At 52.1% G+C, this 22,511-nt stretch overlaps 2 protein-coding genes across 2 annotated transcripts; one reads left to right on the forward strand and one right to left on the reverse strand.

Moving 5' to 3' along the window:
• Positions 1-11,051: 11,051 nt before the first annotated feature.
• Bloc1s4 (biogenesis of lysosomal organelles complex 1 subunit 4) lies at positions 11,052-12,142 on the reverse strand. Its single transcript, XM_076864780.2, has one exon. The coding sequence runs from the start codon at positions 12,063-12,065 to the stop codon at positions 11,421-11,423; it is 645 nt and encodes a 214-aa protein (XP_076720895.2). The 5' UTR covers positions 12,066-12,142; the 3' UTR covers positions 11,052-11,420.
• A 5,096-nt stretch (positions 12,143-17,238) lies between these two features.
• Positions 17,239-19,235, forward strand: LOC143405943 (MORF4 family-associated protein 1-like). The gene is made up of 2 exons (XM_076864416.2): positions 17,239-17,782; positions 18,338-19,235. Exon 1 carries the CDS (start codon positions 17,394-17,396, stop codon positions 17,775-17,777), a length of 384 nt encoding a protein of 127 aa, XP_076720531.1. The 5' UTR covers positions 17,239-17,393; the 3' UTR covers positions 17,778-17,782; positions 18,338-19,235.
• The last annotated feature ends 3,276 nt before the right edge of the window (positions 19,236-22,511 follow it).

The raw sequence follows: 22,511 nt of genomic DNA on the forward strand, positions 1-22,511 counted from the left end.
TCTTTAAAAGTGGAATTTAGGAGACAGTCTTTCCTATCACATTAAAAACTGTGGTGGTGACCCTCTTTGTGCCGTGTGTATTAAGATGATACTGATACTGCCTGACACGCATGTCCTCCACCTGCATGAGGCTCTTTCAGGTTCTAGACCTATAGATTCTGGGGTCGGGGGCTCCTCTCTAAGCTCACCCTCATCCCCGTCCGCATCCCAGCTGGCACCCCCCAGACATGGGAGCTCCTCCTTCCTGGCCATTCCCTTCTGTCCTTGTTGGAAATGTTGTGAAGTCAAACGGGGCCTCATGAGCTTCTGGCCCTGGCCCTGGTTCTTGAGACTGCAGAGCAGACCCAGGCCCCATCCCCACGCGAGCCAGCCCCCCCCCCGTCCCTCCCAGAACTGCTCTTGACACACACATACTGCAGCCGGGCTCCACCTGACCTGCTGACTGCAGTCCCTGTCGTGGGACTCCCCCTGGGGCTGCCTCCCCTTGCACAGGGAGCCGTCCTGCCCCTCCCCTCGGGAGCAGTGGCCCCCTCTGCACCCCCTTTCCTCCCAGCTTCTGCTCCTTTTCTTGTCTCTTGGTGGCTCTCAGCTTTTAGACCACCTCTGCATCCAGTAGACACTGGGTAAAAAATCTGTTGTGCCGACTCACGGAGGACTAGGTCTCTGCCTGCATCTCTGACAAGCCGGGCAACCTCAGGGTGCCTTGGGCTGGCTCTAAGTCCCCGCTCTCCCTTGTCAAACACATGCCCAATCACCTTCCTGGGGTTGGATTTGCTTGTTTGTTTACGCCACACAAAATGTTCACCAAGCAGAGCCCCCCCCCCCCGCACCCCCCCACACACTGTGCTGAGAACTGAGAACACGGTCAGGCAAGATCAGTGGGGTAATGGTCCCCAGGGCACTCCGTCGTCATGGAGACAATCACTGACTCAGCCAAGGAGGTCCAGGAAGGACCTGTGCATGTGCAGGACAGAGAGAAGCAGGAAGCTGCAGAGTCACAGTAAGGACAGCCTACCCCAGAAGCAGGTGATTTCCTTGGGACCTGAAGGAGGAGGATGATCTATGTGTGTGTGTGGGGGGGGAGGGGTCCAGAATTCCAGACCCAGGAAGCAGGGGCCCAGGTCCTGCCATCATGTAAATAGCCTTGTCTTAGTCGCCTAATCAACAGCCATTGCAGAGGTGTGCGCTAGCCTCGGGCTAAATATATCTCTGTAGGCAAGGATTCCTGCAGGAGGGAACCAGCCTCCCATCCACACCTCCTGGTCTGGTTGATTAAGTAATTGATCCATTGAATCTTCACTTCATGGAGTCATAGATTGATTTCTTGATTGGGTGACTAATTAGTTTGTTCACCTGCCTAACAAGTCTTGGCTGTGGCCTGCGGCCCACTGGCTCGGTGCTGGCTCTGGGAGCGTGTGTGAACCAGATGGGACGGACCCCCTGAAGTGCTTCTCCAGGCAGGAGACAGAGGACACCCACGTGGGAAAAATCAGACAGCAATGAGACAGAGCGAGGTCCTTGGCTACAGATCCCCACCCAAGCAGGAAACAGGGAAACTTGAGCTCAGTATTGAAGGAGGAGCAGTCACCCCTCAAAGACCAGACAAACAGCCCAAGCCAAGGCCCCGAGCCCAGTGGCCTTGGCCTGATTGGGGCTCAGTGGGAAGCCTGCTCTCTCTCAAGGGAGCTGAGCATTGAACATGACTTTGCCCATAACAAATCACCTCCTAATTCGAAGGGACTGCCAACAAGGGGGTGAACTTGACTCTGGCCACACACAGTGCGTGCGTCTTCCTGGAAACTAGCAAAGTGCAGCCTTCCCGGCTGGCACAGCCTCCTCCCTGAGTAGGCCCCAGGAGCGGGCGGCCGCTCGGGGAGAACAAGGCTGCATTATGGAAGTTCCCCAGGATGGCTGTGGGCAAACAGAAGGCTCAAGTGTGTCCAGGGAGGGCAGGCTGGGAGCTCAGAATAGCTCATTGAGTCCATGGTCGCCAGGCCAGGAGAACAGCCAGGAAGAAACAGGTCTTTATGAAGGGGAGGCCCGGCACAGCCTGAAACGGAGGTCACACTAGCCACACCGCCCGCCCGTCTGCAACCTTCCCTAGCCGGCCCCACGCAGACTTGGTGCTCGGGAGGCTCCAGGGCACGTACGGGCGCAGCGAGACTAAATATATAGTCCATCGGTGGCCGGTCTGGCATGGGCGTTTACCCTGCCTCTTCAGTCCCTACTTCCCTACTTCAGGTGCAAAGAGCATTTCAGAATTTCCAAATGGAATGTGAAAACATTGTGTAAAACTTTGTGCTCCTAAACAATCCTAGGAAGCGGGGGCCTTTAGGAACCCCAGTCTGCAGAAGGGGAAACTGAGGGTCAGAGCACTGGTCACTCGGTCAACTTTGCAGCTAGGAGATCACACTGCACCACTGTGGGGTGTGTGTGGTGTGTGTGTGCACATGTGTGAGGACTTGTGGAGGGTGGCCGGTGGCAGTATGTGTGGTGAGGACATCGTGTGCATGTGCTGCCAGGTTGTTCCAAGACTCCCTGGTCAGGACACCTCAGTGTGCTGGGTGACAAGCTCACTTCCAGCAGCCGGTGGAAACAGGGCCAGTGACCCAAGTGCAGCCCTGCTTGTCAGAGCCATTTCCTGCATGGGCCAGGGCATCTGGGGCTGGGTCTACCTCAGGAAAACTGGGAGCAGGAGGAGGAGCAGAATTCCAAGGTGGGGACTGGGGCCTGCTGAGCCCCCAGCTCCATGGCAGATGCACATGCCTGGGAAGGGGGACCCAGAAATTGTGGAGCTTAACCTCTCATCAGTCACCAGCTCCCTGCTCATCCTCCCCCATGTGTCCCCAGAGGGTCTTCCAGTGGACTCTGGGCCAGGCCTTTCTCTTCTTTAAGACCTTCCTAAGGACAGATTCCAAGCCTGGCCATGTACCTGTGCCCAAGACTCCAAGGTCCGTTCTTCTCGGTCACCCTGTGCCACACCTGCCCCCCTGGGTCTGGCATCTTAGTAAAGCTGTTCACACGCACTGGAAGGCTCCTGCCCTGGCCTTGGCTCCCAGACTGTCTGTGGACTCCCTCCCCACTGTGCCCTCCCCCAGGGCTCTGCTGAGCCGGGTTCCTGCAGCGCTTCCCTGGCTCTCAGCTGACGTGGGTGGGCGCTGTGTCCTTGAGCTTTCCAGCCCCGTAGGCCTCCTCCACCAGTGCCTGTTGCGGGAACACAGGGCCTCGCCGTCCCATCCGTGAACTTCTCCCCCCTGGGGCAGGGTGGCTTGCCCTGTCCCCCTGCTTCAGCTATGGAGCAAATTACCTTCAGACTCATGGCCTGAGACAAGCATTTGTTTAGCTCAGATTCTGGAGGTCAGGAATTAGGGTGGGGGGTGACAAGCCGGGCAGGGCTTGTTTGCCCCACAATGTCTGGGGCAAGACTTGAATGCTGGGGCTCGAGTAGCCAGAGACTGCTTCCTCCCCTGGGTCTGCATGATGCTCTGTCTACTGGGGGCCTTGGTTCTAGTCCTCGGGCCTCTCCACGTGGTTGAGCTTACTCACCACACTCCAAGGACAGAGGAGTAGAGGGGAGATCCGAGAGGTGGGAGCCAGACCCCCACTGTCATGGTGCAAGTGACCAATCCTGGCGTACGGTGGGAACGCCGGTCACTTGGGAGGATTCTATCTGCTGCCACTATCCTCAGAGCCCAGCACAGGGTGGGCCTTCCCAGTGCTCAGGAGACTTTTATTGGTCTGTTGAGCTCAGTATCCCCGTTACAGTCTCCACAGGAGAACACTGAGGCCCAGAGAGTTGCAGCAACTAGTTCAAGGCCCTCTGCACTGGGGAACCAGCTAGTGGGCACAGGCAGTAAGACAGAGTGCCGCCTTGATGGTCACAGAGAGCTGAGCTGGCTGGGCCTCTCCTGGGAACGTAGGCAAACTTTTGAACCTCAGCAGCTCCAGACACAGAGATTATGCACATTTGTGGAGAGTGACAGGCTCCTGTAGCTGGCAGCTCCCCCACCCATCAAAGGCGCCTGAGATCTCTGCAGCCACCAGGGGGCAGTGTGGTGCCCACAGCCTGGGGCCTGAGGCCGTGTGGGTGCTCAGGAGGCTGCTGTGTGTAACTACTCCCAGGAGCCCCAGGGCCTCTGGGGTACTCAGGACACAGTCACAGTCTTCAAAGTGGGTGTCTTTGCAGGCTCCCCAGCTCCCTGTCCTCTCCTCAGCCTCTGATTGTTCAGGCTGCAGAGGTTGCCACTGCCCTGAAGCAAGTCAGCCTTCAGCAGAACCAGGCACCCAGAACCAGGCCAGCTGCAGAGCCTCGCCGTCATCCTGTGCTCAGCCCGTTGGTTTCTTTCTTTAAAAGTTTAAAATTTCAGCATGCTTAACTGAATCCTGAATCATCACGAGTTAACTAATTACTCAGCTGGCGTGTGTGTGCACAGGCATCCACGCATGTGTTATACTCTTCCCTCTGCCTGCAGCCCCTCCCCCTCCCATATCTCTGGTAAACTTCAGTATTCAGGGTCAGGGTCGGCTGAACCAGGCTCTGGCACCTGCCGCTGGATCCCACTGTCCTCCTCCGCCACAGGCTGCTAGAAGTAGGCAGCTTGTTTAGTTTCTCTGGACCTCAGCGGTCTCAAAGGCTGGAGGCCTGAGGCTCCTGAGAGTATTTTTGTTCCCAGCTGATTCCAACACTGGGAAGAGATATTAGCAGTCTACTACACGAGGACGGCTGAGGGACCCCTGTGATGGAGAGAGCTCCAGAGAGCCGGACATGCCTTTGGGTTGGCCTTGAGTGCCTGTGGACATCTCTGGCCTCAGTTTTCTCAATCGCTGCTTGGTGGGGTGGGTGGAAGCTGGGAGCTGGCCAAGAGTGGCCCTGGCTGGACAGGATAAGATGGTGCAGAAGTGCAGCGTAAGCTCGGGGACTTCCTGTCTCCTGACAGCACTGTTGTGCCTTTGGGTTCTACATACGGGAAGTTTGGGCTTGCTTTTTGACTGGCTCTGATGTTTCTGTTTGCGAGTCATCCACAGGGGGGTGCTTTAAGAAAGCAGAAACCCATGGTGGATGGAAGGTGGGCATTATCCTGTCCCTGCAGGTGACTCAGAAGGCTCAGGAGAGAAGGGGTGAACACTACACCATTTCCAAAGGCCCGGAAGCTTAACTACCTCTCAGCCTCCCCAGTAAGACTCCTCCAAACCCAGTGCACCACCTGTGACTGGCAACTGTGTTCTCCCAGTGCCCAGACTGGAGACCTGGGTGACCTTAACTGCTCTCCCGTCTCCCACCCCACATGGAGCTACTCCCAAGTCCCACCTGGGTCCCAGGCTCCATGCCTGCAAACCAGGGTCACCTTCCTTGCCCCCTGTTACTCACCCTCCCCCAGAGAGATTTAGCCCAGCTCAGTCCACCTGCTGCCGTCCCCCACAGGACCTAGCCTGTGTTGACCTTGTGCCAGATCCAACATGCCCTTGACCTCATTTAGCTAAAGTTGCACCCACTCCAGGATCAGTGGGGCTGGGTGGGACTTGTCCATGGTTCCCAGCTAGGAAACATCAGGAAACTGGCAAAAGACGATGATTTTAACCTGGGTCTGTGGGTGCTCAAGCCTCCTAGCCTCCCCTCACCAGCCATGGGATGGAGCCTAAGTGTCGGGAATTGTCATCAACAACAGCTGGTGTCAGTTGCCACAGTGCATCAGCCCAGGCTCCCCTGGTCTCTTAGGCCCCCTGAGGTCCTGTCCACACCAGGTCCCCAGGAAGCCTCCCTCTCCCTTCTGTGTGTGTGAAATCCACAGCTCAAATGCCCCCTCCTGGCAAGTGTCAGTACTGACATTCTGAAGTCCATCTGGGGGCCAGGCTCTGCTCCAATCAGCTGTGCAGCACCCAGAGGCTGCGGCAGGTGGGCTTGGAGCCAGATGGTCTGGGTTCAAATCCCAGCTCTGCCATTCCAACTGTGGGTCTTGGGTGAATTATTAGCCTCTTTGGCCTTAGGTTCTTCCTCTGTAAAATGGAGATAATAGTAGTATCCACCTCCCAAGGTTGCATGAGGACAAAATGACTCCAGAGTGTCCAGTGGTACCTGGCCATGTAATAAATGGTCAGTAAACATCCCTGGAAGTTAGTAAGTTCCCACTAGTAAGAGCCAATGTTACTGAGCCCTACTCTGTGCCAGCACAGGCCAGACCCTTCCCCTACGTCCTCACCCAGTTCCCTGGATCATGCTCATTTTGTAGATGAGGAGACAGAGGCCCAGGGAGGCAAGCCAGGAGAGATTGGTACACAGAATTCTGCCGGGCTGTGGAAATCCCAGAAGCAACTTGCCATGGGCTCCAGGTGCCCTTGGGTCTCTTGAGGCAAAGTCTGACATCCTCTCACTGCGTATGCTGGTTCTTTCTCACAAAGTGTCCCCATGGACTGATGACACAGGTGATGGGGAGACACTCTGGGGTACAGAATTGGCCTGGGACTCAGCAAGCATGGCCATGCGCATCACAGACGGTGTGCCTGGGCTGAGGAGCCCTCTGGGAAACAGCATGTCCATGTGGAGGAAATGAAGGCGAGTGAAAGGGTGGAGCAGAGGTGAGGGAGGGCCAGCTCAAGGCCAGCAGAGCTCAGGAAGGAACCTAGAAACGCAGAACACCGGGGAAAATGGCAGGGCCTTATTTGGGGTGTCTCTGAGTGTTTCTGGGGATTAGCATGTGAGTCTGCAAGGACTAGCTGGTGAAGAGCCCTGGTCAGTGTGGGCAGGCACTGGGCAGCTGGCCCAGGGAGGAATGAGCAACTGCAGAGGGTGAAGTGGCCTCTTCTTCAAGAGCCAGGACTGACTCTTCTTCTCCTGCCCTTGGACATCAAAACTCCAGGCTCCTGGCCTTTGGACTCCAGGACTTACACCAGTTTCCTTGCTCCCTTTCTCAGGACTATGGCCTGGAACTGGAGCCAGGAATTACACCTTCTGCTTCCCTGGTTCTGAAGCCTTTGGACTTGGACATGACTATACCACCAACTTGCAGATGGCCTACTGGGGACTTCTGTGAGCCAACTCCCCTAATAAATCCCTCTCGGGCATCTGAATACCCCTCTCCTGTGCTCCTTCTCTGGAGACCCTGACAGATGCGATGTGGTGGAGGAAAGCCATGGAGATGTCAGCCACGGGGAAGGCCAGCGGATGGAGTGCTCCCAGCTAACACTGCCAGGCTGACCTGGCACCCAGCCCAGTGAGGCCCTGTTCATGACACAGCGAGGACCTAAGGATGCAGCGGAAGCAGGCTGGAGGCAGACGCGCAGTCCAGGGGGACCGACACAGCATGAAGTGAACCTGTAGGCTCTGGGTGCCTGCCTGCCTCACCATCAACCACCTCCTTGTCCCCTTTGTCCCCTTTCATTGTTTCCACAGATATATTGTCAGGGCCTGCCCTGTGGCAGACAGGCTGCTAGGTGTCACAAAGGACCTTTGCCCTCTCTCTGTCTGCCCTTAGAGATAGAGAGATAAATGGTCATGTTCCCTCTGGAGACAGATAAGAGGGATGAGACAGTCAGTGGAGGGTCACTGTCTATAGCCCCACCAAACTGGCACCCCTGCATTAGCACCCTGGCCTCCCTACCATCAGGCTTCCTCCCCTCCCACCTCCCATGCAGAAGCAATAGCCAACTCTGCCTTGGGAGTTTGGCTGTAGCCCCCCTCTGCACTCAAGAGGGACAGGGTGTCTCAATCTTCAGTGCCATGACCCATTGAGTTTCCCAAGGCAGAGTCTGCACCCTGGTTTCAGGCCTTACCTGCTCCTGCAGTGCCTCCTGGTGGGGAAGGAGCTGACCTGCAGACACCACAACCAGGGTCCTGCAACCAGTCCTGTATTTATACAGGCTTCCTGTATTCAAGCTCTCCCTCCTGCAGCGGGTGCAGGACCACTGCCTCACAAACCACAAATAGCCCCGCCCCTTGGATGATGAAGGTCCTGAAGGAGGTGCTCTCATTCTCCATTAATGTGACCAATGATTTAGGTCACTTTGGAAAATGTTTTTCGCACAATAGTTTTTAAATTTCTTGGCACATAAAAGAAGTCTTCTTAGGAGATTTAGAAGCTAGGCATCCAAGTGCCGTACCAACAGTTTCTGGTGTAGTTAAGATTAAGGCCTCTTATTTCGTTCTTGGAGCCCGAGTTCGCCTGCAGTCTTTAACCAGCACAGCCCCAGAACTGTGGTTTGGACTAACACAGCATCTGACCTTCTCGCCTACTAGCTTGTCTTCCTCTTGGGAGAAGCAGCACATCTTGTTTTTCTTTTGAGTCCTTGGCCCTCCTATAGAGCTTGCTTTCCTGGGAAACATCTGCTTGGTTGATTCTTTGTTTGCCTTTGTATCCCTCTGGCATTCCTGACGGGGGCCTGTTCTCTAGTCATTCCTTCCCTCAGCCAGTCTCTGGCCACTTATGCAGCAGCTGCATGTGCCAGGCTTGGTGCTGGCGGCTGAGGATGCAGCCACACCTGGCATGACCCAGGGGTCATGCCAATTCTCATGGCTGGTGGCAGATGAGGCAGGCTAGGGCAATAATGCCACAGCCACGAATCTCAATTGTGGTCAGTGCTATGACAGGGACATATCAGGAGTCTTCCAGGGTCAAGAGAGATCAGAGGGGAGTGAGGCACAGGAGAGAGGTCAGCTTGGGACGGGAGTGGGTTCTGCGGGGCCAGCAGGTCATAGAATAGAATTGGAGTTTTAATCTAACCTCAGGAGAAGCTAGTGAAGGCTTCAGGCAGGCCCCAATGCTGGCTCAGGAGGAGAAGCCTCCTGGCTGCTGTGCACCATGTGCAGAGCAAGGGAGGCAGGAGAGGATCCACAAGGCTGCCGAGCCACCTGGGATGTGCAGGGCACTGGGATGGCAGGGTGGCAAGGGGGGTGGGCAGCAGGGTGCACTGGGACACATTTTGGGGTAGGTTGAGTGTTACCTTTGTTAACAGATCACTGTAAATCAGAGTCCTCAGAAGACAGTGCCATGGGTGAGCTCATGAGAAGCTTCAGGTCCAGAGAGTATGGCTTCACCTGCTTGTGACTTGGTCTCATGTGGCCTGCACTTCCTCTCTGGCATCCTGAGCCTGTCTTTCACTTTTCTCATTTTCAGCAGCAACAAAAAACCCTTAGGAATTGATACTTTCTTCTTGTCATCAGATGCCTGTTTAGCCAAGCAAGAATAAAACTTTAAATTTCAGACCACCCATAGTTTTTCTCAGTATGTCTCCTGGGCTTCAATACCCAGTTTTGTAAGTGAACTTTTATTGGCACACAGCCATGACATTGGCTCACATACCTGTGGCTATTGCGGGTCAGGGAATAACTGTGCGACCATAAGGCCAGCAATGCTAAAACACTTCCCCTGTGGCCCCTGTGAACTTTGCTGACCCCTGCGCCAGGGCAGGTAGACCTGGTTTCTATACTCTGAACAGTGCAAGACTCCAATTCCTCAGAGTCCTAGCTTGGGGGAAAGCCAGAGTGCTCACTAGCTCATTGGTACCCAGTGTTTCCTGTGTGCATAAACCAACTCCTGGATGCCAAAGACTGCCCTTGATGGAAGGGATGTCCTTTGCCCTCCAGAAACTTTTAGGTTATTGTGCTCTTGCAAGCAAAGAAATTGACCCCAGCATGATTGGTGGGGTACCTGAGCAATTAGACCTTATCCCCACTTGTTGATACTTCTATAAAGCAGGGGTGCTCCAGACCCCAGCAGCAGATGTCCACGGGGTCACCTAGGAAGACAACTGGGCCTTCCCCTGCAGCCCCATCTTGTGTTTGACTTAGGAATAGGTAGAACAGGTTTTCCAGGATCCAGAAGTCCTCTTGACTCTCCAGCTGGCCGAAGTTGGGAGAGCAGGGAGCCAGGAAGAGGCTTGATGGCAGTGGTGCCAAGGGCAGGGTGCACCTGGCTCTACCAATCTCCATTCTTGAGGCTAATGACCTTCATCTAACATCTATACAAACCAGCTTCAAATCCCACTCCATCCAGGAAGGCCCTGAATGAATCTCTACTTAGAAATCCTGTAAACACCTGTTAACTATTTTGGAAACTAAATGACTTATGGAAAATTTGATGTCATCTTGGCCCTTAGCTTCCAGGGACCTTCTATGTCATACTCCATCAACTGCAAAGATCTGTACTAACAAAATGACACAAAAACCACCTAAGGGGAATACTTATTTGAGGTCTCTAAAGGGCCATTTATAAGACATTAAAATATAGATTGAACCCTATTGTATCTGCAAGCATTCCCTGTTGACAGGATAAAAGAACAAAATCCTAATACCATCCATTCACACCTATGCTTTAACTCTCCATTGCAAGGGGAAAGAAATAACAGTGCTGTGAAATAGCAGCTAAGCTTAGTTCTTCCCACTGATTTCAGTGCGGAACAGGATGGGCAGCTCTTTATCCCACTGTTAAAATTGCAAGCAACATGCTTATTTTCAAATAAAAAGGGAAACATGAAATCTTTTTCAGAAGAAAGCCTTTCCAATGACACTTAAAATTTTCCTTAAGTTATACACAGGGCTGGGGATACAGCTGTTGGTAGAGTGCTTGCCTCGCATGCACAAAGCCCCTGGGTTCAATCCCCAGCACCACAAAGAAACAAACAAAAAAGTCATACATCAAACACCCGCAACTATACACAGGTTTGTCATGGATAAACCAAGACTGTGCTAGGTGTGGTGGCACTAGCCTGTAACTTAGGAGGCAGAAGCAGGAGGATTTCAAGTTCAAGGACAGCCAAGGCAACTTACTGAGGCCTTATACTGACAATCATAAAGGGATTGTAGCTCAGTTGTACAGTGCAAAGCAATGCAGGACATCCTGCGTTCAATGCCCAGCACTGTAACAAAACCAAATAATTTACTAAGATGTCATACTTTTGAAATGCGACTTCAGAATTAGTTGCAAAAAACCCAATATATTTTCTCAGAAATTGTCTACTTTCCTGTGGTTTATAATCCATGCTATGGAAACTTGAATGCAATGCTAATGTGCCACCTACCCTAAAAGCAGGCCATACAGAAAACTGAGACATTATTAGGATTAATTAATAACAAAGCTTTACTGGCTCAGTAGTTTTTCTTATGATCATATAAATATATAAATCTTGAAAAGGTAATACTGTTAGTTGAGTAGTAAAATCCGTAAAAATAACAGTTTTGCCACAGTGCACAGATTAAGTTCATTCATTTTGCTTCCCCATCCCCCACCAAGCAGCTAGATGAGAACTGGAAGACACAGGAAAACTGCACTTCTACGTGGAATAATGAATATACTGAGAATTTGTTTGCAGAAAATAAACTTCAAAACTCCATGCTCCACATCCTAAACGCCTATGAGTAGGCCCTTTAATTAACTTAATACTCGGGATAAGTGTCTCGCTTGGGGTCCTCCTGCGCAGGGGCGCGGGACTCAGAGCTGGGGTCTGTCGGGGCAGCAGGGGAAGTGGTCTTCAGTGCGGAACAGGACAGGCGGCTCGTAGGCGGCGCGCGGCGGCCTCGCGTGGGCCGGCTTGGTGAAGAAGGAGGGCACACTGATGGTGTGCAGGAGCTTCTGGAAGGCCCGGGGGAAGGCCCCCAGCTCGGCTTCGGCCCTGGTGACCTGCTCCTCCATCCTGGCCACGCTGCAGCCGATCATCCGCACGAAGGCCTCGAGCTTGTCGATCTTGCTGTAGATGCGCCGCATCTCCGTGGCCTTCGCGTAGATGCGAGGCACGCCCTCGCTGACCACGTGGGATGAGTCTCCGCGGATCATGTCCAGCATGCCCACGAACTCGTCCACTCTGGTGAGCAGGTCTTCGAGGCTGGCGTCCAGGGCCTCCACCTCGGGCCGCGTCCCGGCCCCGGGCAGCAGGCAGGCGGCGTAGCCCGCGGCGGCGCGGCGCAGGAGCGGCAGGTCGCGGCCGGGAGCGCCGTCCTCCGGACCCTCGTCCTCCCACGGCCCCGAGGCGCTGCTGTGGCTCTGGGACACGTTACCGCTGTCCCCGCTCCAGGCGGTGCCCTGCGGCTCGGCCTCCTCCTCCCGCGAGGGCCCTCCACCCTCGGGGGGAACCTCCATGGCCCGCTGCCGGCGCCCGCGCGCCGCGCTCCCGGACCCGCTCGCCCGCACGCGCGCCCCGCTTCCGGCGCCAGCACGCCGCGTCACGCCCACGTACGTCCGCGCGCCCGCACCACACCTCCGGCGTGCCCGCGCAAATGCTTTTTTCTGCTTCCGCCACCCACGCACGTAACTGTTTCCGTCCCCCAGGAGCGCGCATTTACCTGCTTCCTGCCTTCGGACGGGTGCGCGCACGCACGCTGTGGCTCACGCTCAGAACCCCAATCAACCGCAAACTAAAGACGGTGTGAGAACCCAGGGAAGGGGTGGGCTCGGTGCGCGCGCGATGCTTTTGTACACCCCTCCCACCCCGCAGCCTCCCTCTGTATCCGGGCTTCCTCCTGCCCCTCCTTTCCTCTTGCAGCAAAAAGTAAAATAAGAGAGATGAGCAAAAGAAAGTTCTGTTTGCAAGATGGGTGCTCATAACAACTTGGAATGACTGGAAGTTCTTCAGGCCACAAATGGTTAGGAAATGGTGCATAAGCAGAGATCACATCCAAGGTACTGCAAGACCTAAAGATGACTCCGGTATTGATGGGTAACAGGCAGACCTGAGTGGTGGGAAACGAGGTTAAGGGGATAGTTCCATAAAGTGGGCCAACTGTCCTGACCCTACATGCTTTCTTTTAAAAAGCAATTTGCTTATAGCCCTGCCTGGCTTAGTCAATGGGGTATGTTACATTCCTCAGAAATCAACCTGTTATCTGCAGGAGAAGTGCAGGCCCCAAAGTTTTCTTCCTGCCAACACAAACTACCCTGGGGGCAGGGGACTTTTGTAGCCTTTACACAGACCAAGAACTCAAGGATAAAGGATAATTAAAAGCAAAGCCTCCTCCCATAAAAATCTGTGACAAGTTTGAATTAGAACCTGTCAGCATGGGCCAAAGGGACCCAGAGTGGCCTTGGATCTTTAGGATGTCATTATATTGGTAAAATCGCCCCTCCATCCGATAAGATGGGGTGCAATAGGGACTTGAAAGTCTAATGCAGTCCACTTGTCAATCAGATCAAGAGGTGGACCTGGGACCTCCAATAAAACTGGATGGTGGTGTGGGGCATTCTGTCCCTTTTCTCTCTGAAAGTTCCCACTCTATCCCTTGAGAGTTGTTCCCCTATTCCCTTTTCTTATCCCTGCTAATAAATACTGCCTGCTACTTTGGAGACATGTCTGAAATCTTCCCAGTGTGATCCTAAGAAGTGATGAGAGGTCTCTTAGGCTCCACAGTCTTGCTCCATAAAGTGATTGCATGAATTCTTAAAAAGCCCAGAAACACTAAAGTCAGTGCCTCCTAGTACTGTAAGTCAGACTTTTGCTCTTTAAAGAGGTGAAGGATGTGCCTCATAGGATCTATCAAACAATAGCTTCTCTAGAAAGCTTAAGAACTTGCTCTTCAACACTTTGGGCAGAAAACCAATTCAGAGATGGCTTTGTCTTGAAGGGATTTGCAAGTGGGGCTTTTGTCTAATGGAATGAACCCCAATTGAATTCACAGTCAATCTACAAAGTTTTAAAGATAATTACAGTAACACAAATGCTGCAGCATGAATGGAAAGGGAGAGAGATGGCACAAAATGAAAGGCTTTTGGACCTCTCAAACTTCTTCAAAAGCAGATGAGGAATGGCTTGTGGGCAAACACATGCTACCTTTCACAAAGAAAGAAGAAAGATCCAGAGTGCCGAATTAAGAGCCCAGATGGTGGAGTTGAGGGGCATGGGGTCTTCATTATAAACCTTGAGACAGTACTGCAGAATTCCTGTGGACTCCTGACTTCTTTGTGCCTCCTATTTCCCCCATTTTTGAGGAGGAATGTCTATAGTGGTGTTCTCCCACACCTGCGCACAGCATTTCAAAGGTCTACAGATCAAGAAAAACTCTAGGAGCTGGACCTAAGGAACTATGCCCAGGGAGCTTCATTCACACCTGGCCTAGTTTGGAAGACAAAATTCTACACTTGAAGCTGATGCTACAGTAGGATAGTAATACACAAAACTATGAGGGTTTTTAAAAATTAACTTTTGAGGACCTTGGATGGGGGCAAGTGTGATCAGCCTTCCAGAGGATCCCCAGTGACCTCCACCCCCTGTATTCATGTTCCTGTGTATTCCTTCCTTCCGTGGACTGTGGACTGTGCATGGTGATTTGCTCATAATTAGTAGAAAGGGTAGAAGCAATGACTTGTGACTTGGAGATTATATTACCATTTGGTACTCTTAATGCTCAGGGGGAAGAGGATAGATTACAGGCTACACCGCTCACTGCTCCACAAATATTTGGAGTCAAATTGGTAGGAAAACTAGGCTTTATTCAAAACCAATTGTTTGGTTTTTTTGTTTTTGTTTTGTTTACTTTTGGTACCAGGGATTGAACTCAGGGGCACTCAAATACTGAGCCACATCCCCAGCCCTATTTGGTATTTTATTTAGAGACAGGGTCTCACCAAGTTGCTTAGTGCCTCGCCATTGCTGAGACTGGCTTTGAACTCTAGATCCACCTGCCTTGGCCTCCCGAGCCACTGGGATTTACAGGTGTGCGCCACTGTGCCCACCTTCAAAAACAGTTTTAAAGGAGGTCAGAATAAACTTTTTCATTTCAAATTTCCATCTTCAGAGGCTCTCAGGGTGGGGAATACTTTTAGAAGATGTGGCAAAATGGGACATAAAGTAGGAAATACACATTTGCAAATTTAGTTAGTCTGTGCCAGACTGGCTGGGGTAGGGGTTGTTTCCACCCATAGCTTCCTTGGTATCCCCCAGGCCTATTTCCTTCATGAAGAAGTAGTCCTCAGGTTCAATGGGACTCTGAATTTCTGTTTCAGTTCATAAAAAGCAGCAGGACATCCCGTTCTCTCTAATCACTTGCTCTGGGGAAAACCTGCTGTCTACTCATGAGCAACTGCGATCCCATGGAGAAGCCCACATAGCAAGGAGCTGAAGACATCATGCAAATGCTAGTGAAAACCAGCCTCACTAGCCATCTTGAACTTGGCCTCTCCAACACTGGCTGAGCTCAGAGATCACTGTGCCCCCCTGGACAATCCTGGGCTGAAATCACATGAAACCAAATGAGACTATGCTGTTGTCTGAATATTTGTGTCCCCTGAAATTCATGTTGAAATCCCAATCCCCACATTAAGAGATTATGTCTTAGGGAGGCAGTTAGGTCATGGGGGCAGAACCCTCCTGAGTATGATGAATGCCCTTATTAAAGAGGCCAAGAGATGCCTCTGCTCCTTTTACCATGTGAGGACACAGCAAGAAGCCACCATATAGGAAGCAGAAAATGGGCTTGAACCAGAAAATGGGCCTTCACTAGACACTGATTCTGTTGGTGCTATGATCTTGGAATTCTGAGCCTTTTGAACTGTGAGACATAAATTTCTGTTATTTATTTTTGTGGTGCTGGGTATCAAACCAGGGTCTTATGCATGATAGGCAGGTGCTATACCACTGATATACAGCCCCAGCAGTTTCTGTTATTTATGGTGTTTTATTAAAACAGACTAAGACAATAATGAACTTTAGGACTGTTTTTTTTTTTTCCATAGCTCTGAAGAATGTTGTTGGTATTTTGATGGGGAGTGCACTGAATCTGTATATTACTTTTGATAGTGTGGCCATTTTAACATTAATTCTGCCTATCCATGAACATGAGAGATCTTTCCATCTTGTTTCTTCTTCAATGTTCTATAGTTTTCATTAAAGTCAACCTCACAGTAAGTGGGGAAAAACTGAAACCATTTCCTTTAAAACCTGGAACAAGAATAGGATGTCCACACTCACCACTATTATTTAATGTAGTGCTAGAAATTCTAGCTAGAGCAATTAGGCAAGAAAAGGAAATAAAAAAGACAAAAATAGGATAGGAAGAAGTCAAACTATCACTATTAGCAGATTATATAATCCTACACTTAGAAGATTAAAAAAAAAAACCCCCCCCCCCACACACACCAAGACTGCTAGAGCTAATAAATTCAGCAAAAGTAGCAGGTTACAAAATCAACATACAAAAAATGAATAGCTTTCCTATTCTACAACAATGAATATGCTAAGAAAGAAATCAGGAAAATAGTCCTATTCACAATAGCCTCAAAAGCAAAATGAAACAAAATCTAGGAATAAATTTAACAAGCAGGTTAATGGAGTTTTTTGATGAACACCTGCGAGTGCTATGGTGTTTGCCTAACGCATACACATCACCTCATGGGTACCTCTTGCCACTGAGATTCTTGGGGTGGGACCACAGGTCTTTAGCAGATGAGAAAACCAATCTCTGGTCTGTGACATTTGTGCACGCAAGATGCCTCCCCAGCCCAAATCACTGCTAGGGTGGCACTGAGAGAACATGCCTAGAATTAGACTGCATCCATTTCACAACCACATGTGTTGGTGCTTAACGAATGAATGTTAAAGCATCAATGACTGAACCCCACTGTTTTTCAGGCCTGGTGGGCAGTGGGGACATACAGGTGACTACGACCAGAACATGCCTTTAAGGAGTTTTTTTGGATCTTGTAAGTATAGGAGCTTCCAGTTCAGAAGAGGTGCTTCAATTTTAGGGAAGAATCTTTTCTCTCCAAAGCATTCCCAAAGTCCCTACTCAATGCCAGGCCTCCAGCAAGGGCAGAGGACAGAACCAAACCAGAAGGGGCCCTTCACCTTGGTGAAGTGGTAACTGACCAGCACAATCCCGGGCGCCAGGAACCAGAGTGAGCAGTGGGGAGGCCAGGAAGAAGGGCTGTTGGCATCCTGGGTTTTGAGTCCAGGGGTGTCCCGAGGTGGGCATGTGCAATAGTAAAAAGCAGGGACTGTGGACATAACTGCATGTCACTCAAGCACGGCTTTTAGCTAGTTTGCTACCTACTTCATACGTTTGTGAGGGTTAATGAATCAATAAAAATGAACCTAAGCCTGCGTGGGCGGGCGGACGGAGAGAGGGGGAGAAGGGGGAAAAGTAAAAGCCTGCAAGGGACTGCTGCAGGATGGAGCCCCAACCTTCTTTCACAGAAGACAGAGCGGGAAAGGGACAGGGCGGGATGCGGCGCGCGGGCGCGGCTCCTTTACGTGCGCGTGCTTAGGGAGCGTGACCGTAAAGGAGCCCGGCTCTGTCGTGAAAGGGCCGCAAACGTGGCCGGGCGGGAGTGGTGCTGGTTGGCGGCCACACGTCCATTTTGTTCCCGCTCAGTGCGTGCGCGGCGCTTCCTACCGCGGCTGTCCCGAGGCCGAAGGCCTACGGTTAAGAGCAGGGAGCGACCGCAAGCTGCCTGGCGGCGCCGCAGCCCGAGCGCGAGATGCGGCCCCTGGACGTGGTGGAGCTGGCCGAGCCCGAGGAGGTGGAGGTGCTGGAGCCCGAGGAGGACTTCGAGCAGTTCCTGCTGCCGGTCATCAACGAGATGCGCGAGGACATCGCGGCGCTGACCCGCGAGCGCGGCCGGGCGCACGCGCGCAACCGCGGCAAGCTGTGGGAGATGGACAATATGCTCATCCAGATCAAGACGCAGGTGGAGGCCTCGGAGGAGAGCGCGCTGAACCACCTGCAGGGCGCGGACGGCGGCACGGCGCCCCGGGCGGCCCCGCGCTGCGAGAAGGCGGAGGAGAAGGCCAAGGAGCTGGCCAAGATGGCAGAGATGCTGGTGGCGCTGGTGCGGCGGATAGAGAAGGGCGAGTCGGCGTGACGGCGGTGAGCGGGCGGGCGGGAGTCGGGCTTCGGGGACCGGGCGGGCCCGAGGACGCGTGCCGTCGTGTTGGCGCCGCTGCGCGCCCTCTAGCGCCTCGTGCCCTGGGCGTTAGAGACGACAGACTCTCGGGGTTCTGAGAAACACGAAGGCTGACTCTTTCTCACTGCTTTTCCTCTGTGCTGCGGCTCCAGCCCACGTGCTGGGCCCGTGCTCCACCGCTGGGCCGGCCTCGAACTTGCGATCCTTCTGCCTCTACAGGCCGGTGGGTGGGGCATAAAAGCCAGTTCTGGTAGCGCACCGCAGGTGGATCTGCCCAGGCGCTAAGGAAATTGACAGGAAACCGGACAGATCCCGGCTGTGGGGCAAGGGAAGGATGCGGGAACGGGAAAGGGAGGGCTAGAGCCAGAGGGTGCTGGGGTTACCAGACCTTCCCAGGTTTCCCTAGAAGGCAGGTGAGTCCGAGGACCCTGTGAGGGCGGTGACAATCCCTGTGGGTTTTAACCTTGGGATGTGGGAAACAGTGTCTTGATGGTAAGTCTCTCCCGTTTGTGCTTTAGGTTCATAGCTGATGGACTCTGCTCAACTGGCAAGGATGGACGGACCCCCCGAGGGAACTGAACCAGCTCGACGTTTTCTGCTTTGTTTTTGTATCTCTTCTACCCTCTTGTAACAGTCTTTTTTATGGTAACATTGATATGGGTCAAATATATTTGGTTCTGAAAAGAACTTCTGTTGGAGAAATATTCTCCTAGGAGAAATGGGGCTTAAATCAAAAGCTGTTTCAGTGGTCATACTTAATTCTTGTTACTTTGCTGTGTTTTGGAAATGGTGGGCATGACCTGTTTTTTTGCTGTTGTCTTGTGACCTGATTGTTTTCTGGAGCTTGTGAAGACTTGGGGTCAGGATCTTCTGGTATTGGAGATCCTGGGGAAGGCACTGCACTACCTGGTTGCCGATGATGAAGGATGTATGGTTAAGACCGCTACAGGAAGCCAGGCAGATCCAGAAGAAGGTAGAGGTGGAAGATGACTTTGCATATAGTTTGGAACTTCAGTTCTTATGTGAGACAACGGAGGAGGTTGTATTTTGTGTACACACTGTGTTTGATGTACAGTGTGTAACCCGCCGGGCTAATTTATTTTGACAACCTCGTAACACCATGTGATAACAGTTGAAGAAAGAGCTGTGTGGTACATGTCAGTGTTGGAATACCCTCCCATGTTGCAGGGACTTCAGAGAAGAGCATCAGGGACAATCTACAAGGACTGGAGGAAGGAAGAGGTCTCTTCCAGTCATCAGGGTAGTAGACCCAACAGATGTTTGAGGTCAGAAACCATACGTGCACTAAGTGTTTGATTGCCTTGCAAAACAAAGACCCCCTTAAATATATATTTTTTTGGTTCAAATGACCAAAACCCCTGTTAATAAAAGAATCATAAGCTTTTTTGGTTTTTATGTGGATGGTCTTTTTTGAGTGTCCTCACCCTCCAGTGGAGGGAACCGTTGGTGGGTCTGAGGCTTCCCATAAGCCTGTACTGTGAGGGAGGATGGTTCCTGGAAGGCGCCATGGGGCAGGGCAGAACACATAGTTGTTCAGGTCCTCCTCTGGCCTGAGCCCCTGCCTTTTGGCAGCTGCTGAGTGTTGACCCGGGACCCTGATGGGCCACATATCCTGTCCAGGGTACTAGGAATACAAGGGTAATGGTTGGGCAAAGGTGTGGGGCAGAAAGTGAAACACAAGTGATAGCGTAGTATGCCTGGCAGAGCCCTGGGAGCCCTCATGGAGAACCTGGGAGAGTGTCAGCAAGTGACTGGATTGCCTCGAATGCCAAGTCCAACTGGAAGAACGGAGCAGGGGCAAAACCTCAGGGCGCTGGCTCTGGGGAGACTGCTGCTGAGCTGGAACCCTTGGAGCCTGGAGTGAGGTGATGGGAGGCGGGGCGAGAGGCATATGGGCCTGAGAGGCCTGCGCCACAGAGGTGGTGACCTGCCGAGCCTGTGCTCTGAGGGCTCTTCACCCTGTAGTGTGGGCACATTCAGACCTGCAAACAGGCATTCTGCCAATCGCAATTTCATAAAAACAAATGTAAAATAATAACAAGCTTAGATATATGATATGTAGCTCAGAGGTCAAGCACTTGGCTTAGCAAGTTCAGGTCCTGAGTTCCACCCCAGTACTGCAATAATAACAGCCCCACCTAGGAATAGCAGTGTAATAAGTTACAAGTGGTTGTGGTAAAAAAAAAAAAAAATGTAAGTAAAATCAAGTGCCCAAGCATGGAACAAAATCACACTAGGTGAGGCTGTTCCTGGCTCTGGCCACCTTCCCCACTCTTCACTGGCAGCGAGGACTGTTGGGAGCCATGAGACTGATGAGCAAAGCAGTGGTGACTACATGAGCTTGTGGGGTGAGCAGGCGAAGGCAGAGGAGCAGGGGCAATTCAATGCCCAACAGGTCAGTGGAGAAAAGACCAGCTCAGCCTTTGTGGGGCCAAGACTTTTGGTGTGCATCCACCAAAGCCCTGTACCAATTCACCCCAGTCTTAATGGCTTACAACCACCAAGGTGACCTCACACTGATGCACATCACAGTCAGAGGCCCTGGGTCCTCTTCCTGCAGGACCTGGCTGAGGGAGCTTCTCAGGGTTGTCATAGACCTTGGTTCACTATTCACTGATTTAAAAATATGCTCTCTGGAAGCGGTGGCTCAGTGGAAAAGCGTGTGCTTGACCTGTTTTAGGCCCTGTTTTGATCCCCAGCACCAAAACAAGAAACATGCTTTGGGGACTAAAAAATAAAACTGAATATATAAACATGAATGCATGTGTGAGTCCATAGTATGTGTGTGCTGTGTACACCTATGAGTGTGCATACAGTTCCCCCTTGATTAATCAACCATAGGGATGTCTTAGGGTTGTGTTTTGCTTCTTAGTACTCCAGGGTACTAAAATAGTCTCATATCATTTTGACCCTTGGCTCTTAGGAGTATTGCAGTGACAGGCCAGTTGTCTTCTGACATACTTATGATAATTATGTAGCCTAGAGACACATCGCTTGTGTTTCCTACTTATAGTCTCCTATAGCCGATTATATGTCAGTGGTCTGTAAGCAGCAGTCAACTAGGAGCTTGGATTTCCCCAGCTGCTCTGGAGGAAGCTTCAGTGTTACTCCCTACACTGCCCTTCTCCTCGGCATTCCCCTCCCCAGCCCGGCCATCACCAAAGCATGTTGATTCCACCCTGACTCATCTGCCTCCCTCCAGCTATTCCAAGCCACAGCTGTTAGTGACAGTCTCCAAACTGGCCTCGCAACTTTCATTTTACTTCAGTCCTGTCCTTGACAGATGAGCTAGAGAATCATCTAGCTCATCTGTGCAGCCCTTCTCTGCTTGAAACAAATTTTTTGCAGTCCTGGGGACCGAACCCAGGGGCGCTCTATCACTGAGCTATACCCCAACCCTTTTTATTTTTTATTTTGAGACAGGGTCTCTTGCTAAGTTACTGTAGTTAAGTTGCCCAGGTGACCTCAGACTTGTGCTTCTCCTGCCTCTATGTGCAGAGTTGCTGGGTAAGGGCATGTGCCGCTGTACCTGGCCTTGGAACACTTAAAAATTCCTTTTGTCTTAGATGTTTTCTTTACCAATACTTAGCTCCTACTGTATACCAAGCACTGGTCTGTACTGAGAGACGGAGCACAGGCAGTCCACACGGTTTGCTTTCTGGAACTTCCTCCTAAGTGCTGGAGAGGCATGGTACTAAGGATAGGCCACAGGGGCTGAGGATGCTGACTCAGTCACTCAGCACGTGGACTCCACGTGTCCTCAAGCACTTCTGCCCCTCCCAGAGCTGTGTCCTGGTTTTCCTGTCACTGCCTGAAATTGGCCTCCTCTGTGGTTCCCTCAGCGTCCATCCTCTGCCTGTCCTGCCTTCCTCTCTGCTCACTCACCCTCCTCCACCTCCTGTGAACTCCCTCCAACACCTGCTACAGCCACGCCACCTGTCTCAACCCGGCCTGGGCTGTCTCTCTGTAACCCTGGGGCTACTCAGCTTCCTGGGCGAAGGTGCAGAGAAAGTGGGTCCAGCATACATTGGGGCTTGCATTTTGCCAGGTGGTTGCAATTGAGGAAATGTGTGTAGTTGGTTCTCGTCATCTGTACTAGTTATTCCAAGTCACCATGAACGCTGCGTTAGCAAATGTCGAGTCACTGTCCCTGGGGAAACTGGAGTGGGCACTACCAGCCTCCAGCCGCGCACCTACAGACTGGCCATTCTGTACCCGTGCCTTGTGCGTGTTTCTGTTTAAAGGCACCTCGTTTACCAGGTGCTACTGAGTTAGTACTGCACTCGAGGCTCACAGCACATCCGCTCTTGCCTCCTCTGCAGAGCTCATCTGCCATGCTTTCTCCATAAGGTGGGTCCGTAGACTCCTGTGCTTAGGGACAGCAGCCAGCGCCTGAGCAGTGGCAGAGCCGGGAGACATTTTAAACAAAAATGCACAAAAGCACAAAGAGGCAAAGACCAAAACCCAAACCAAGGCCCTGAGTAGACCCTGGCCCAGGTGCACTCACAGCCCAGGAGTTGGGTGGGAAGGCAGAGCAGGCTATTGGGCCTCAATGGGGAGTGTGTGTGTCACATGACACAGCTCTGCTGCTTGCAATGTCTGCAAGTGACCAGGGGTTCACCATGAGCACCCACTTGGGTTACAATAAACTATAAGAGGTAGGTGAACTTA

This window comes from Callospermophilus lateralis, chromosome 8 (assembly GCF_048772815.1).
Source record: "Callospermophilus lateralis isolate mCalLat2 chromosome 8, mCalLat2.hap1, whole genome shotgun sequence".
In the NCBI taxonomy this organism is placed as follows: Eukaryota; Metazoa; Chordata; class Mammalia; order Rodentia; family Sciuridae; genus Callospermophilus; species Callospermophilus lateralis.